At 41.7% G+C, this 14,896-nt stretch overlaps 1 protein-coding gene across 3 annotated transcripts in view; it reads left to right on the forward strand.

Moving 5' to 3' along the window:
* The first annotated feature begins 536 nt into the window (after positions 1 to 536).
* Positions 537 to 14,896, forward strand: part of SIM2 (SIM bHLH transcription factor 2) — a 125,440-nt gene continuing 111,080 nt past the window's right edge. For 2 of the 3 annotated variants that reach the window (XM_033947617.1, XM_033947618.1), the window contains exon 1: positions 1,259 to 1,768. In XM_033947617.1, coding sequence (XP_033803508.1) covers positions 1,594 to 1,768 — 175 coding nt within the window. In that variant the 5' untranslated portion in view covers positions 1,259 to 1,593. Of the gene's footprint in view, positions 1,034 to 1,258; positions 1,769 to 14,896 lie in introns of those variants that run through there. The other variant, XM_033947619.1, reaches the window with a different exon arrangement.

Genomic DNA, 14,896 nt, shown 5'->3' on the forward strand with positions numbered 1-14,896 from the left:
AATGAATATGCATTGAAAGCAGTGCATGCTAATAGATCTCATGCATATTCTTTGGGGGAAATCCTGAAAACCCGACTGGAATATGGCTCTCGAGGACCGGAGTTCCCTACCCCTGATGTAGACGGATAATAGACGTTTAAATGCTATATAGTTGCTATGAGAGATGCCGGGTCATGTTTAGCATCCTCACCAACATGTTTTTGGGGTTGTTTTTTTAATGGCAAAACACCTAGTCCAGGACGGACTGAACTCTGTAGACCAGCATTCTCCAATGAGCTGCTCCTATCAGGTGACTCCCGTACAAAAGAGCTGGGGGAGGGGCTCCAGTGTCAGACCGGACAAAAACAGCTGGCAATCCCCCCTCCCCCCCCCAGAAATCCGTGGGAGGGATTTTCCCTCCAGTCGTTTTGCATTTTCTGGTTGTTGTATTTTTTTTTTTTTTTTTAAGACTCTGCTTTAGAAAGAGGACACGTCACTGTTTTAAATGCACTCCCTCTTTCTTTCTCTCCAGCCCCCCATCCCATCCCCCCCCCCCCAAACCTTACCATCCTCTTGAATGCCTTCTTGCTTTTTCAGTCTTGAGTGAAGAATCAGCCGAAGGGGCCACTTCGGAGCTTTTTTCTACCCCTGGAATAAAGCAGGTTTGCGCCTTCAGCCCGGGGGCTTCTCGGGGTGGAAATGTTGAGGCTGGGAGCGGATACAATTCCCCGGTGATCCGTGGACGCTGCTGGAAGCTTAATCAGATGGCAGCAAAAATGAAGGTTATCGCTCTTAAGTACATGTGACCTTATCGTTTCGGTGCCGTTTCGTTTCACCTGTGAAGCCAGAAAAAGCGTTGCAAAGTGTATTCAGGAGCTGAGATTTTGCCGTTTCCCAGAATTTCACCACGACCACCAGCCCGGGAACCCACAAAAAATCGGACACAGAACCGGATAAAGGTCATCTGGAAAGTGCCAGAGGACTGGTCCTTCTCCCGAAAAACCAGATCGTTTTGCAGCCGGAGTGAGCGACGAAAAACTTTTCGCAAAGACAGGTCAGAGATGAAAGGAAGCCGCCGCTTTTGAGGCCCGCGCGCTACTTTCTCCGCGCAGAGCGCTCGGCTTTTCAGTGCGCGCTATCGCTCTTTGAGCCGCAGACAATGAAACGCGAAGCGGTCTCCAATCTATGGCTACCCCGACCCGTGCCAGGCCAGGCTCCTTGAACCGGTCATTCAGAGAGCTCCCGGGAGGGGGGTGGGGGGGGGGAGAGAGAAAAAAAAATCTTGGCATTCTTGAAAATGATCAGAAACCACCACCAATGGGTGCCTAAAAAGAAAGGCAAGGATAAGAATGTGACCCGGGAGAGATCGCCAGACTTTGAATGAGAAAAAAAAACCTGCTCAGTGCCAAGGAAAGAAATATTTCTGCATTTAAAGTCCGGTGTATGGGCATCTAACGGGGACTGTCCTTGCCTACTTGGCTAGCCTCGGCTACATCCTTCCAGCTCTACTTGTCTCCCCCCCCCCCCCCCTATTAACCGCCTGCCCGTGATTCCGGACACCCCAAAGGACTGGGTTTATTATGCCAGGGCTATCGCCACCCTACATCAGTCGCGATGAAGGAGAAGTCGAAGAATGCGGCCAAAACCAGGAGGGAGAAGGAAAACGGCGAATTCTATGAGTTGGCCAAGCTGCTGCCTCTGCCTTCGGCCATCACCTCGCAGCTGGACAAAGCCTCGATCATCAGGCTGACCACCAGCTACCTGAAGATGAGAGCCGTCTTCCCAGAAGGTGAGAAGGGGAGGTCCGAAGGGACCTGAGGCGCTGCTTTCCAGAGCGGCAGAGCAGTCCCTGGCACGCAGAACTTCCCGTTAGGGGCCCAGGCACGAGTTTGAATTCATTGTACATTTCCAGGCATGGTCAATGCCATATAGACCCAGTCGTGGGCGATATGCCCGGCTTCTGCAAAGGGCACCTAAATCGGCTGGCACCTGGAAAAATGGCACCATCCTTAGGTACCATTTACAGAATCGCACCCAGCGATTAGGGGAGGGTTTCAAAGGCCCACGTTTCAGGCACCTGTTTTTGGAGAATGGTGCTTAGCCGTGCCTGAAACTAAAGTCACCTTCCACCCATGGAAACGCCCACTTAGGCGTTAGGCTCCGCTAAGCGCCATGCGATAGGTGCCTTTTGCCCAATTAATTTCCCCCTCCCCAATTATTTTGCCAATTAAGTTTGGCCCCCTTTATAGAATCTGAGTTTTGCTCAGGCGGTGCAAGGCCGGTGAATCGGTGACACCGCTTATTGCAGGAATGAGGTTCCCCTTCAAACCAAGAGTCGCTGTGGGATCTGTTTCCGTCGCGGTATTTGCGTTTAGGGTCGGAGGCCCAGTTATGACTGAGGGAATACATTATTGCTGAGGATATATGAGCGAGGGGCTTTGTAAACTCTGGCGGGTGGGGAAGGGTTAGATGGGGTGAGATGGGACGGCAGCTTGACCATTCCAGATTCATATGTTAAACGTAGGAGGTGAAAACTATTATAAGTTCCAGCAAAGTAGTGAAAGTAAGCCTAAAAATGTAATCGAAAATAAAATCTACAGGAAAAAGTATTTATTTATTGGGATATATTAATCACCTTTATGAAAAGATTCACCCAGAGCAGTGTACAGCAGGTATAATTCAACATAAATGTTATGATTTTGTTAACAGCAGAACAGTAGTAAAAAGACCAAATATATACATAAATACAATGACTGAGGTAAAGTCAAAATCAGTAAATTGAAACTTATGAATAGGATTACCACGAAACAGTTTCAAAAATATACTTATCAGCACAGAAATTTAATAATACTTATGCAGGATCTAATAAGCACAAATCAGAACATTCAAATAACGTAGATATGACACCAATGCTTTTCTATAATGCAACATATCCTATAGGGAGGCGTCAAATGCAAATATTCGATGGGGACAAGAGAGCGAGTTGGGATAAGCAGACGGGAGGCTAAACTCAAAGCAGGTTGTTTATACACTTAAACGAGGTCTAAGAAACGGACTCCCCTTTTACAAAAAGCGTATTGCCGTTTTTAGCGCCAGCCGCGGCGGGAACAGCGCCCTGCGCTCATAGGAATTCTATGACCGTCAGAGCTGTTACTGCCGCAGCCAGCACTATCAACCGTGATGCACTTTTTGAAAAAAAAAAAAAAAAGGGGGGGTGATATACTTAGGGCTCCTTTTACAAAGGCGCGTTAGCGGTTTTAGCGCACGCTAAAATGACGCGCACTAGCCGCTACTGTCTCCTTTTAAGCAGATGGGTTTTTTTACGGCTTGCGTGCGCCAAAAACGCTGGCGCACCTTTGTAAAAGGAGTCTATTGTGTGTGTGTCAAGTTAGTCCCGGTGCAGAATGAGCGTATAGCCAATCACCCTATGTATTAAAGTCTTGGGTAGAGAGTCAGGCTTTTTTACCTGCTTCCTGAAGTAGAGGCAGCCTGGAGTCAGGGTAGCCCCTCTGGGAGTAAATTCCAGAGCACAGGGGCTCCTCCTATGTATACCTTAAACAAATCTAAATAGCTACCACCGGTAGTATGTCTTTTGATGAATGTTAACTCTGATAATTAATCTAATCTAATCTTAGATTTTTTAATACTGATTAATCCCAACAGGAGGGCTCGACTCGGTTAACAAAAGATTAGAACAGAAACTTCATATCTTTTAGGCCAGAAGTTTATCTTTTATGATTGATTATTTGAAAAAGAAGGATCATTAGTATATTTCTGAAATAAATATGTCTTCAGTACTAACAGCGGAAGCTGGAATGGCCCGCTTTCTTAATGTTAACATCATCCTACCCCAACAAACCCTTAAACAAATCCCCAAGAAGACACGTAAACTTGCGTGGAGAAACCTGGCCGCAGCCCTGTTTATTGCAAATTAACATATTTAAATAACATTTAAATATTATAAATACATTACAACAACCTTAAATAACAGTTTATCTATTAAAACCTTCACAATGGTATCACAATTGTGACACAGATCCCGAGCTACTAACACAGATGTAAATGGCCCCCGACCCTGCCATCTAAGCAAGGGTCCGAGGGGTGGCATGTCCCCACATGCCCCATTGTCCAAGGTCATCCGACCAACCAGGCACGGCTCCCAACCGGCCCACCGCTCATCCCCATGATGAGACCAGCCGCCAGTAGCTCGGGATACCGCCTACCAAAGCAAACTCTCCCCCCAGATACTAACGGGCAGGAGGGCGGAAAGTTGTCTCGGAGGACCGGAAACCGTTAAGGTCCTCCGAGACCCCCCTTAAATACACCTCCCACCCCCCACCCCCCCAATGGCCGCGACACTGACCTATCGGAGGCCAATCCCTCGGCGGGAAGGCCCCTACCCACCCGATTCCACCTTTTCTTACCTAACCCGCCTTTTTTACAAAACCTACCCAACGGACGGCCCCGCGGGCCTCCCAGCTCCGCGTTAGAGCCGTCCGTCGAGACTAGCTCTCGGACTTTTTATTTATGAAGAGTGGGTAGCTGAGAGAGAACTCTAATTATAGAAGGAAGGTCATTGCAAACTTTTACGAGTAAAAAAAGAAAATGATCGACAAAAATTGGCCACAGTTTTTATTCTTTTAACAGTGGGAAAGCCAAGTTTATAACTAAATTAAAAAAAAAAAAGTGGCAAGAGCTCTTATTTTGCTCTAGTTCATAATCAGCACCTTTTCCAAAAATCAGATTTTCAAATCTTTAGGCAGTGCTGCGCAAATTAATCTACAGGAAAAGTAATAATATATTAAGGTTTACGATTTGTTTTTTTTTTTTTTTACGTCTGATTAGTTCACTTTTCAATAAAGCAGCAAAGTGCAGTACAATATGAAAAAAAAGTCCACAAAAATTGCACAGAATATCAAAAATCACATTGAAACAAATCTGAATGTACGGAACATAACATTGTGCTTATTGACTGCGTAACCAGAAGTTCAACGCAGTTTACAAAAAGTTATAAAAGTAAACATGTTACATGAAATAATATGATTCGTTAAACAGTCAAATATTTAGAAAAAAAGATAGGTTTTCAATTGTTTTCTAAAATGGCCATAGGAATGGGTAGTAAGCAACAATATTCGGAATTCGTTGTCATGAAGAGCTGCCTGAGATGCCAAAGTATGATTTAGAAATTTCTTACTCCTGGAACCCTGGACAGATGGAAAATTAAACAAAGGATGAGTTCGTCTACTACTGTATGATGCGAAAGATAATCTATTGACTAAGTAAGAAGGAGCTTTAAAGCTCAGTGCGCCAGTCGTGATGGTTCTAATTTGGCAAAGCACGACTACTTTCTACTAGGTTTGGCCAAAAACATCTGCAAGGTTGAGTTCAGTGAACTTTTTGATTAATAGCTCCTAATATAGGGAGTGACGTTTCCTTCGATGATAAGAAATTATACTCAGTTTACAAGGGAAAACTGAAAATTGTATTCTGTCTGCCTAGCAAGTGGTTAACCACCTGCCATTAGTTTAGGCTTAGTTCAGGATGCAGGAAATTAAGAGAAATTAATTTTCCAATTAACTTAACGCTTCTAACTTAATTAGTGTCTTTATTGGGAAACATCCCGTATCTGCAGGTATTCTGCAGAATAACATTCATCGCTATTTGGACGAGTAAAATTAGGCATCTATCTTTAAAAAACCTGGAGGTTTGTTTTTGTTTTTTTTGCAAAACAAAACCGAAAATTTGAGTCTACACGTATAATTTTTTTTTTTTTTTTAATTTCCAAGATAAATATTTACGGTTAAAGATTAAGAATTTAAATGTAGAGTTCAATTAAATGGACTTGAGCATTGATAAGGTTAAAAAATTTTATATGCTAAATTCATTGGATAATTCATAAGAAAATCGAGCTGCTTAAGTTATGGAATACGGTACAGCATAACAGATCTTGTTATCCTTAATGAAGAAATTACAAGCTATTTGATCTTATTGGACATATATCGTACTGGGGGCCGCTGAAAAGTTCTCAGTCCAACCAAGAGGAGAATGATGTGGAAGCCACGAAACGTACAAGTTTTTAAATAAATAAATAACATTTCATACCATCGAAACAAGAAGTGTCAGGAAAAGTGCGGAATAACTTGTACGCTTCATGGCTCTACATCATTCTGTTCTTGGCTGGGCTGAGAACCTTTTAGCGGCCCCTCTATATTTTTAAACAAATCAATATATCTTCTTTATATTAAACGTTAATACAGAAATCTTCATTCTATTATACCATATAATAATGATGTCTAATATTTTTGAAGATGACAACTAAAGTTGGTAGATCAGGTTTGACTTCCTAAGGTGCACTAACCGATTAGCTTGTGCTAAATGCTAATGCATCCATAGACTAACAGGCACGCGTTAGCGCTTAGCGTGTTCTAAATCGATTAGCGCACCTTAGTAAAACAGGGCCTTCAATTATATCGTGGCTAATGTTCTTCAACCAGCCAAAAGCCCTTAAATCTACTCTTTATCCCTTTTCAAATCCCGTCTCCTTTCCCTTTCCCCTTATTTGGTCTGCCTTCTCGCATGGCGAGTAACGCAACGCTTTCTGAATGTGAAATTTTCTGGTTTGTTTTTTTACTCTTTACGTTCAAAATATTTTCATTAAAAATTTTATAGCAAATTATTTAGAACAGAAGAACATACACCTCGAACGCTCTTACAAATATAGGGGTTCTTTTACAAAGGCACGGTAGCGGGTTAACGTGCGGAATACCGCACGTTAAACCGCCTGCCGCGCTAGTACCTAACGCCTCCATTGACGAGGCGTTAGGATTTTAGGGGGTTAGCGCGTGATAAAATGTCCAACACGCTAACCCCCGTAGCGCGCCTTGATAAAAGGAGCCCATAATATTCTTATCCAATGCAAGGGGTACATTGCAATCCAATTATCCCGCCCTTTTCCCACCCATACAGAGAGTGCACACAGATCATACACATTCATCCATACCATTCAATCCTTAGTCCTATCCATTATATTTTCTGATAGGTAACCATATTTTATCTAATTTTACCTTTTCCCCTCTTTTTACCCCATACAGTTGCTTCATATTTTCCATTTAAACAAACTGGAATTCCACCAGAATTGAAATAATTTTATTTATTTTTTTATTTATTATTTATTTATTCAATTTCCTATACCGTTCTCCCAGGGGAGCTCAGAACGGTTTACATGCATTTATTCAGGTGCTCAAGCATTTTTCCCTGTCTGTCCCGGTGGGCTCACAATCTATCTAATGTACCTGGAGCAATAGGGGGATTAAGTGACTTGCCCAGGGTCACAAGGAGCAGCATGGGATTGAACCCACAACCTCAGGGTGCTGAGGCAGTAGCTTTAACCATTGCGTCACTCTAGAAATCAAAATGTAGTACAAGTGAGCTAAGTACAGGACAATCAAGCCATTGTGGCATCACTGATGAGGTTGGCTCTTAGGCATTGGTGGAATGAGGCATTGTGATGTCACAATATCAGCTCTGATTATCAGAGGCTGAAACTTTTTACACTATGTATTTATTCAATTTCCTATACTGTTCTCCCAGGGGAGCTTGGAACGGTTTATATGAATTTATTCAGGTGCTCAAGCATTTTTCCCTGTCTGTCCCGGTGGGCTCACAATCTATCTAATGTACCTGGAGCAATAGGGGGATTAAGTGACTTGCCCAGGGTCACAAGGAGCAGCGTGGGATTGAACCCACAACCTCAGGGTGCTGAGGCTGTAGCTTTAACCACTGCGCCACATCTTTCCACGCTCTCAAAATAGATTGAATGGCCACAGCTGTTAGTATCGCTAACAATTTTTCATTTTTTTTACTCTTTAGCTCAAAACTTTCATTCGAAGTTGTTGGGTTTTTTTTTAAAAGATTATTTGTCCAAAGAAAGAAATGCAGAAATGTCTTAGTTCCAGTGGCTATATTTTAGTACGTTTCAGGCTTACCGTAACTTTCCTTAATTAAGAAAATAGGCTTTAAAGACGACATTTCGTCACGGAACTTCTCAGGAAAGGATTTATGTTTTCCTTTGCTTATGGGGAGAGGTCCTGGGAAACAGGGCCATGAAACGCTCTCCATCGCTCCCTTTCAATTGCCCAGGTGAAAGTTTAACTTCCAGAGTCATTACAATAACTTATCCCGCCACTTTGCTCTGCTGCAGTAAGAACACTTATTGAAACTCTACCTCTTTACTGCAGTGCCAGATAAAATTGCTCCCTTATCCCTGATCAGAATATTGTGATTAATAATTTTACACTTTGATCGTTTAGGTGCTAAATTTATTCACTTTTCTGGCAGAAAAATAAAAGCGGGCGTTTCATTTTGGAATGTTATTTATACACAAAATTAGGGAAGTAAGATCAGCAATGATAATTTCCATGGCGGGGGATTTGGAAACAAAAAGCAATGTGGAGAAATGATGTTCCTGAGATTGGCTTTATTAATATTAAAATAATATAAAAACTTGGCAAACCACATAAAAACTTCTAAGACACAATCATGCCAATTTAATCCTTTGTCTTTTTATCTCACTTTTCTTCTGCTTCCTTTCTACCAAATTTAGATCTCAGCCAGGTTAAAATAATATTTTGCATATGATTTTTGGTTAAGAATCACATATTGATGAAAATGTCTCATAAATAGAGAGAGCTAGCACATCAGAAGCCAACATTTTGGAGTGTACGAGAGGGTGCTGAAAAGTTTTCGACCCAGCCAACGTCCCAAGTCTGACCTTATTTTGCCTCTGTAGCTGAAAAGAGTGTTAATTTAGTTTATTTCGTTGGTGTCTGCAAATTGGCACTTTGCAAAATGAAAATAACACTCTTTTCAGCTGCAGTGGCAAAATAACGTCAGATTTAGGGAGTTGGTTGGGCCAAACTTTTCAGCACCCCCTCCTATATTCAACCATGGGCCTGATTTGATTAGGAGTTTTCTTATATGGCCTACCAGGAGGTGCTGAAAAGTTCTCAGCCCAACCGAGAAGAGAATGATGGGGATATGGTTCGATCATGATCTGAAATAATGTAAAAAGAGTGGAGTGGAGTAGAACGGGTACAAGTGAATCGATTTTTCACTCCGTCAAAAATGACAAAGACTAGGGGACACTCGATGAAGTTACAGGGAAATACTTTTAAAACCAGCAATAGGAGGAAAAAAAATTCACTCAGAGAATACTTAAGCTCTGGAATGCGTTGCCAGAGGATGTGGTAGGAGCGGATAGTGTAACTGGTTTTAAGAAAAGATTTGGACAAGTTCCTGGAAGAAAAGTCCATAGTCTGTTATTGACAAAGACAGGGCGGAAGCTACTGCTTGCCCTGGATCGGTAGCATGGAATGTTGCTAGTCCTTGGGTTTTGGCTAGGTACTAGTGACCTGGATTGACCACTGTGAGAATGGGCTACTGGGCTTGATGGGCCATTGGTTTTGCCCCAGTAAGGCTATTCTTATGTTCTAATTTATTTTCTGCAAATTGGTACTTAAAGAAATAAGATAACACTCTCAGAATTAGGAAGCTGGTTGATTGGGCTGAGAACTTTTCAGTACCACTTCGTATATGGTCTAATAATAAATGCATAGTTGTTTGCTTTTTAACTCCGATCCATATGGGTTACCTATAAGCACATATTTGTAAAGAAGTACCCACTAGAGGATTTCTGGACCCATCTGACTTTGAATTCTACGGTGTGCGTGTATATACCACATACCGTCGTAGTATCAGAATAGATTAGTGACAATTGAAAGTTTAAAACGTTATTTGAATATGCGTTGCCTTCTAAAAACCAGAGTGGGTTATGTCTAGTAAGAGATTTCTCCTGTTTACCGGTTTCTAAAAACTATAAAAACACGTTTTAGCGCTTTATGTACACGAAGATCCTTGGAATTTTCCCTTTGTTTTTTAATCGACCTAAACCCCAAGATAGTCAACCAGGGGTCGAAGGTAATTAATTATTTTGTTTTGGCATCCAAATTTTCTTCCAGTGTGTTTCAATAATAATAATAATAATTTTAAAAGTACTACATGGTCTGGTGAGGGATTTGTAGTTGGCTAGGGAACAGTCATAGAAAATGTGTTTAAACATGTCTCTAACTACTTAATAGCACTGGCTCTAATTTGGATTTTTATTTTTTTTTAAGCTTCTGAAAATATTATAACCAAAACGATTTTAAATAGCTAATTGTCTGGAAATGAAGGTCGAGTAAAAACATCTTAACTGTAAAAGCCAGGAAGTACTTAAATACAGCACAACCTATGGCAATTCTATTCTAGTTTCATAGTAAAAACAAGTTCGTTGTCGGGGGGAATTTTATATTTTGGGAAAGAACCTTTCGATCAGAAGTTTGCAAAAGGGAATTATCATTTTGATTGTTAAGAATCATGGAGGGACAGCCTAATTCCGCAAAGAACAAGAAATCCGAGTAAGTAGGCTCCATTTCTCGCTTATATTCACATAGTTGAACTCATTGTTTGTGGGTTGTTGTTTTATCTTCATTTCTCATTACATATTTTTTAAAATTTATTTACATAGCAGTGGAAGTGACTTATGGTTTTGCTAATTGTTGTAAATGAATTTCATGTAGTAGATTAAGTTAGTTCAATAAAAAAAAGATATTACTTTTTCCCTTTTTGTCTTATTTCTAAATTTTAAGAATAGCCTTACTGGGTCGGATCAATGGTCTATCAAGCCCAGTAGCCCGTTCTCACGGTGGCTAATCCAGGTCACTAGTATCACAAGGAGTAGCAACATTCCATTCAGAATCCTAAAGAATAGCAAGATTCCGGAATCCCAAAGAGCAACATAAGATTCCGGAACCCCAAGGAGTAGCAACATTCTATGCTACTGATCCAGGGCAAGCAGTGGCTTCCCCATGTCTTTCTCAATCACAGACTATGGACTTTTCCTCCAGGAACTTGTCCAAACCTTTCTTAAAATCAGCTACATTATCCGCTATTACCACATCTTCTGGCAATGCATTCCAGAGCTTAACTATTCTCTGAGTGAAAAAAAATCTCCTCCAATTGGTTTTAAAAGTATTTCCCTGTAACTTCATCGAATGTCCCCAAGTCTTTGTAGTTTTTGACAGAGTGAAAAAAATCGATCCACTTGTACCCGTTCTGCTCCACTCAGGATTTTGTAGACTTCAGTCCTATCTCTCCTCAGCCATCTCTTTTCCAAGCTGAAGAGCCCTAACCATTTTAGTCTTTCCTCATAGGAGAGGAGTTCCATCCCCTTTACCATCTTGGTCGCTCTTCTTTGAACCTTTTCTAGCGCCACTATATCTTTCTTGTAGTGGATTAAAAAGTGGGAAGAAAACTGCCCAAATGAATTAACTTCTTTCAATAATGGGTCTATTTTTCAGTAGTTTTTACCCTTCAGAGGCTGGGGAGGGGGTTAATACTGACAATTATTACTGTTTTCAACAAATTGGCAACAAACTGCAGTCTACAGATACTTCTGTTTTAAATGGTCTCTTTGTTCACGAGACTTCTGCACTAGTTAAAAAAAAAACCAACACACTACACTGGACCGTACTTATTCATTGGGATAATGGATGTATTTATTGTATATACAAAAATATTGATAGTGGTACAAGCACTTCACTGAGTAGGACAATCTATGAAATGATTGGCTGGATGATAATTGTAAAATTATGTCTACAGTTTTAACACAATCGGGCCTTTCAAAGCGTAAATTTCTTCCATCTCTCTCTCCCCCCCCCCATTCTTTTCAAACAGGTTTCCAAATAGATACATAGTACCAGTTACAATTCGAAGTGATAGATGATGGGAGAGGGGGGAATGACCTGGATTACAGTAGTACCAACATTATACCAAGTTGTCCTTCTATCGACCTCTTTTGGAGGTGCAGTTCAAGTATTTATCTGTCGACTCGTTTCCGTCCAAGATCCAAGGCTTAGGATACAGTAACCGTGTGTGCTAAACCTTTCATTCTCGGGCCATCTGTGGCTTTTCGGAGTGGTTTGAAGGAAGTGAAATATTCCACTCAGTTGCCACGCATTTTGTTTTATTCAGTTTTTATCCCGCTTTTCCCAAAGCGGGTCACAACAAAAAAAGTACACAATCAAAATCACATAATAACAGTGTCGACAATCAAAACACTTACATAATAAGAATAGCAATAATCATAAAAATTTCAAATGGCGCCCGGTGCTGACACAAAATACATATTATTCAGCTCCCGTATTTCATCTTGCAGAAAAGATGTCTTTTTAACAATTTTTTGAAACTACTTAATTTTGTCTTTTGACATATATATCGAGGAAGATAATTCCACTCTTGGGGACCTATTTATTTATTTAAAAATTTGAATACCGCATACGACTATGTGGTTTACATATCATATACGTAAAATCTTTATTCCCTACGATTTCTACATATGGCATAGACAGGATTGGACAACATCATAAGCATTCCCCCAATATAAAATATTGGTATATCATAAGAACATAAGAACATAAGAACATAAGCAATGCCTCTGCTGGGTCAGACCTGAGGTCCATCATGCCCAGCAGTCCGCTCACGCGGCGGCCCAACAGGTCCAGGACCTGTGCAGTAATCCTCTATTTATACCCCTCTATCCCCTTTTCCAGCAGGAAATTGTCCAATCCTTTCTTAAACCCCTGTACTGTACTCTGCCCTATTACTCCCTCTGGAAGCGCATTCCAGGTGTCCACCACTCGTTGGGTAAAGAAGAACTTCCTAGCATTCGTTTTAAATCTGTCCCCTTTCAACTTTTCCAAGTGTCCTCTTGTTCTTTTATTTTTCGAAAGTTTGAAGAATCTGTCCTTCTCTACTCTCTCTATGCCCTTCATGATCTTATAAGTCTCTATCATATCCCCTCTAAGTCTCCTCTTCTCCAGGGAAAAGAGACCCAGTTTCTCCAATCTCTCAGCGTATGAGAGGTTTTCCATCCCTTTTATCAAGCGTGTCGCTCTCCTCTGAACCCTCTCGAGTAACGCCATATCCTTCCTAAGGTACGGAGACCAATATTGGACGCAGTATTCCAGATGCGGGCGCACCATCGCCCGATACAATGGCAGGATAACTTCTTTTGTCCTTGTTGTAATACCCTTCTTGATTATGCCTAGCATTCTATTTGCTTTCTTAGCGGCTGTTGCGCACTGTGCCGTCGGCTTCATTGTCATGTCCACCATTACCCCCAAGTCCCTTTCTTGGTTGCTCTCATTCAATAATATCCCTCCCATCGTATAGTTGTACCTCGGGTTTCTGTTTCCAACATGCAATACTTTACATTTCTCAACGTTGAACTTCATCTGCCATCTCGCCGCCCATTCCCCCAATTTGTTCAAGTCCCTTTGCAATTCTTCGCATTCCTCTTTAGTCCCAGCTCCACTAAATAGTTTTGTATCGTCCGCAAATTTTATTATCTCACACTTCGTGCCTGTTTCTAGATCATTTATGAATATATTAAATAGCAGCGGCCCTAGCACTGAGCCCTGCGGAACACCACTCGTGACCCCCATCCAGTCCGAGTAGTGGCCCTTCACCCCTACCCTCTGTTTCCTACCCGCCAACCAGTTTCTGATCCATCTATGTACGTCTCCGTCCACTCCATGGTTCTTCAGTTTCCGGAGTAGACGTTCGTGAGGCACCTTGTCAAAGGCTTTTTGGAAATCAAGGTATATGATGTCTATGGGGTCTCCTCTGTCCATCCGTTTGTTAATTCCTTCGAAGAAGTGCAATAAGTTCGTTAGGCACGATCTCCCCCTGCAGAAACCATGTTGGGTTGTTTTCAAAAGTTCGTTTCTTTCCAGATGTTCATCGATGTGTTCTTTAATCAGTGCTTCCGTCAGTTTCCCCGGAACCGAGGTCAAACTCACTGGTCTGTAGTTTCCCGGGTCACCTCTTGATCCCTTTTTAAAGATGGGCGTGACATTGGCTATCTTCCAATCCTCCGGGATCATGCCTGTTTTCAAGGATAGGTTGCAAATTTGCTGCAGTAGTTCCGCTATCTCCTCCTTTAATTCCTTCAGAACCCTGGGATGGATTCCGTCCGGACCCGGGGATTTGTCAGTTTTAAGTTTTTCTATCTGCCTGTGTACATCATCAAGGCTCACTTCCATGGATGTTAATTTTTCTGCTTGATTTCCATTGAAGATTTGTTCAGGTTCTGGTATGTTGGTTGTGTCTTCGTTTGTAAATACAGACGAGAAGAACATGTTGAGTCTTTCTGCGACTTCTTTCTCCTCCTTCACCGCTCCCTTCCTGTCTCCTTCGTCCAGCGGTCCTACCTCCTCCCTAGCTGGCTGTTTCCCTTTAACATATCTGAAGAACGGTTTGAAATTTCGTGCCTCCCTGGCTAGCCTCTCTTCATACTCTCTTTTGGCTTTTCGAACCACACGGTGACATTCTTTTTGATACTTCCTGTGCTCCTTCTGGTTCCCTTCAGTTTTGTCCTTTTTCCATTCCCTGAATGAATTTTTCTTATTGCCTATCGCTTCCTTCACTATTTTAGTCATCCATACTGGGTCTTTTGTTCGACCCTTTTTGCACCCCTTTCTGAATCTGGGGATGTGCAGATTTTGTGCCTCGCTCACTGTGTCTTTGAAAAAAGACCAGGCATGTTCTACTGTTTGCCATTTTTTGGAAGTGTTCCTAAGTTTCTTCCTTACCATTTCCCTCATTGCTTCATAGTTTCCTTTCCTGAAGTTGAAAGATGTCGCTATGGTTCTCTTTCCGTTCGGTATGCCTACTTCAACCTTGAACTTGATCATATTATGATCACTGTTTCCCAACGGTCCCACTACTTCCACTTCCTTTGCAGGTCCCCTTAGTCCATTTAGGATTAAATCCAGAGTGGCATTTCCTCTCGTCGGTTCTCTAACAAGCTGCTCCATGA

The sequence above is a fragment of the Geotrypetes seraphini genome, chromosome 6, assembly GCF_902459505.1.
Source record: "Geotrypetes seraphini chromosome 6, aGeoSer1.1, whole genome shotgun sequence".
Taxonomy (NCBI): Eukaryota; Metazoa; Chordata; class Amphibia; order Gymnophiona; family Dermophiidae; genus Geotrypetes; species Geotrypetes seraphini.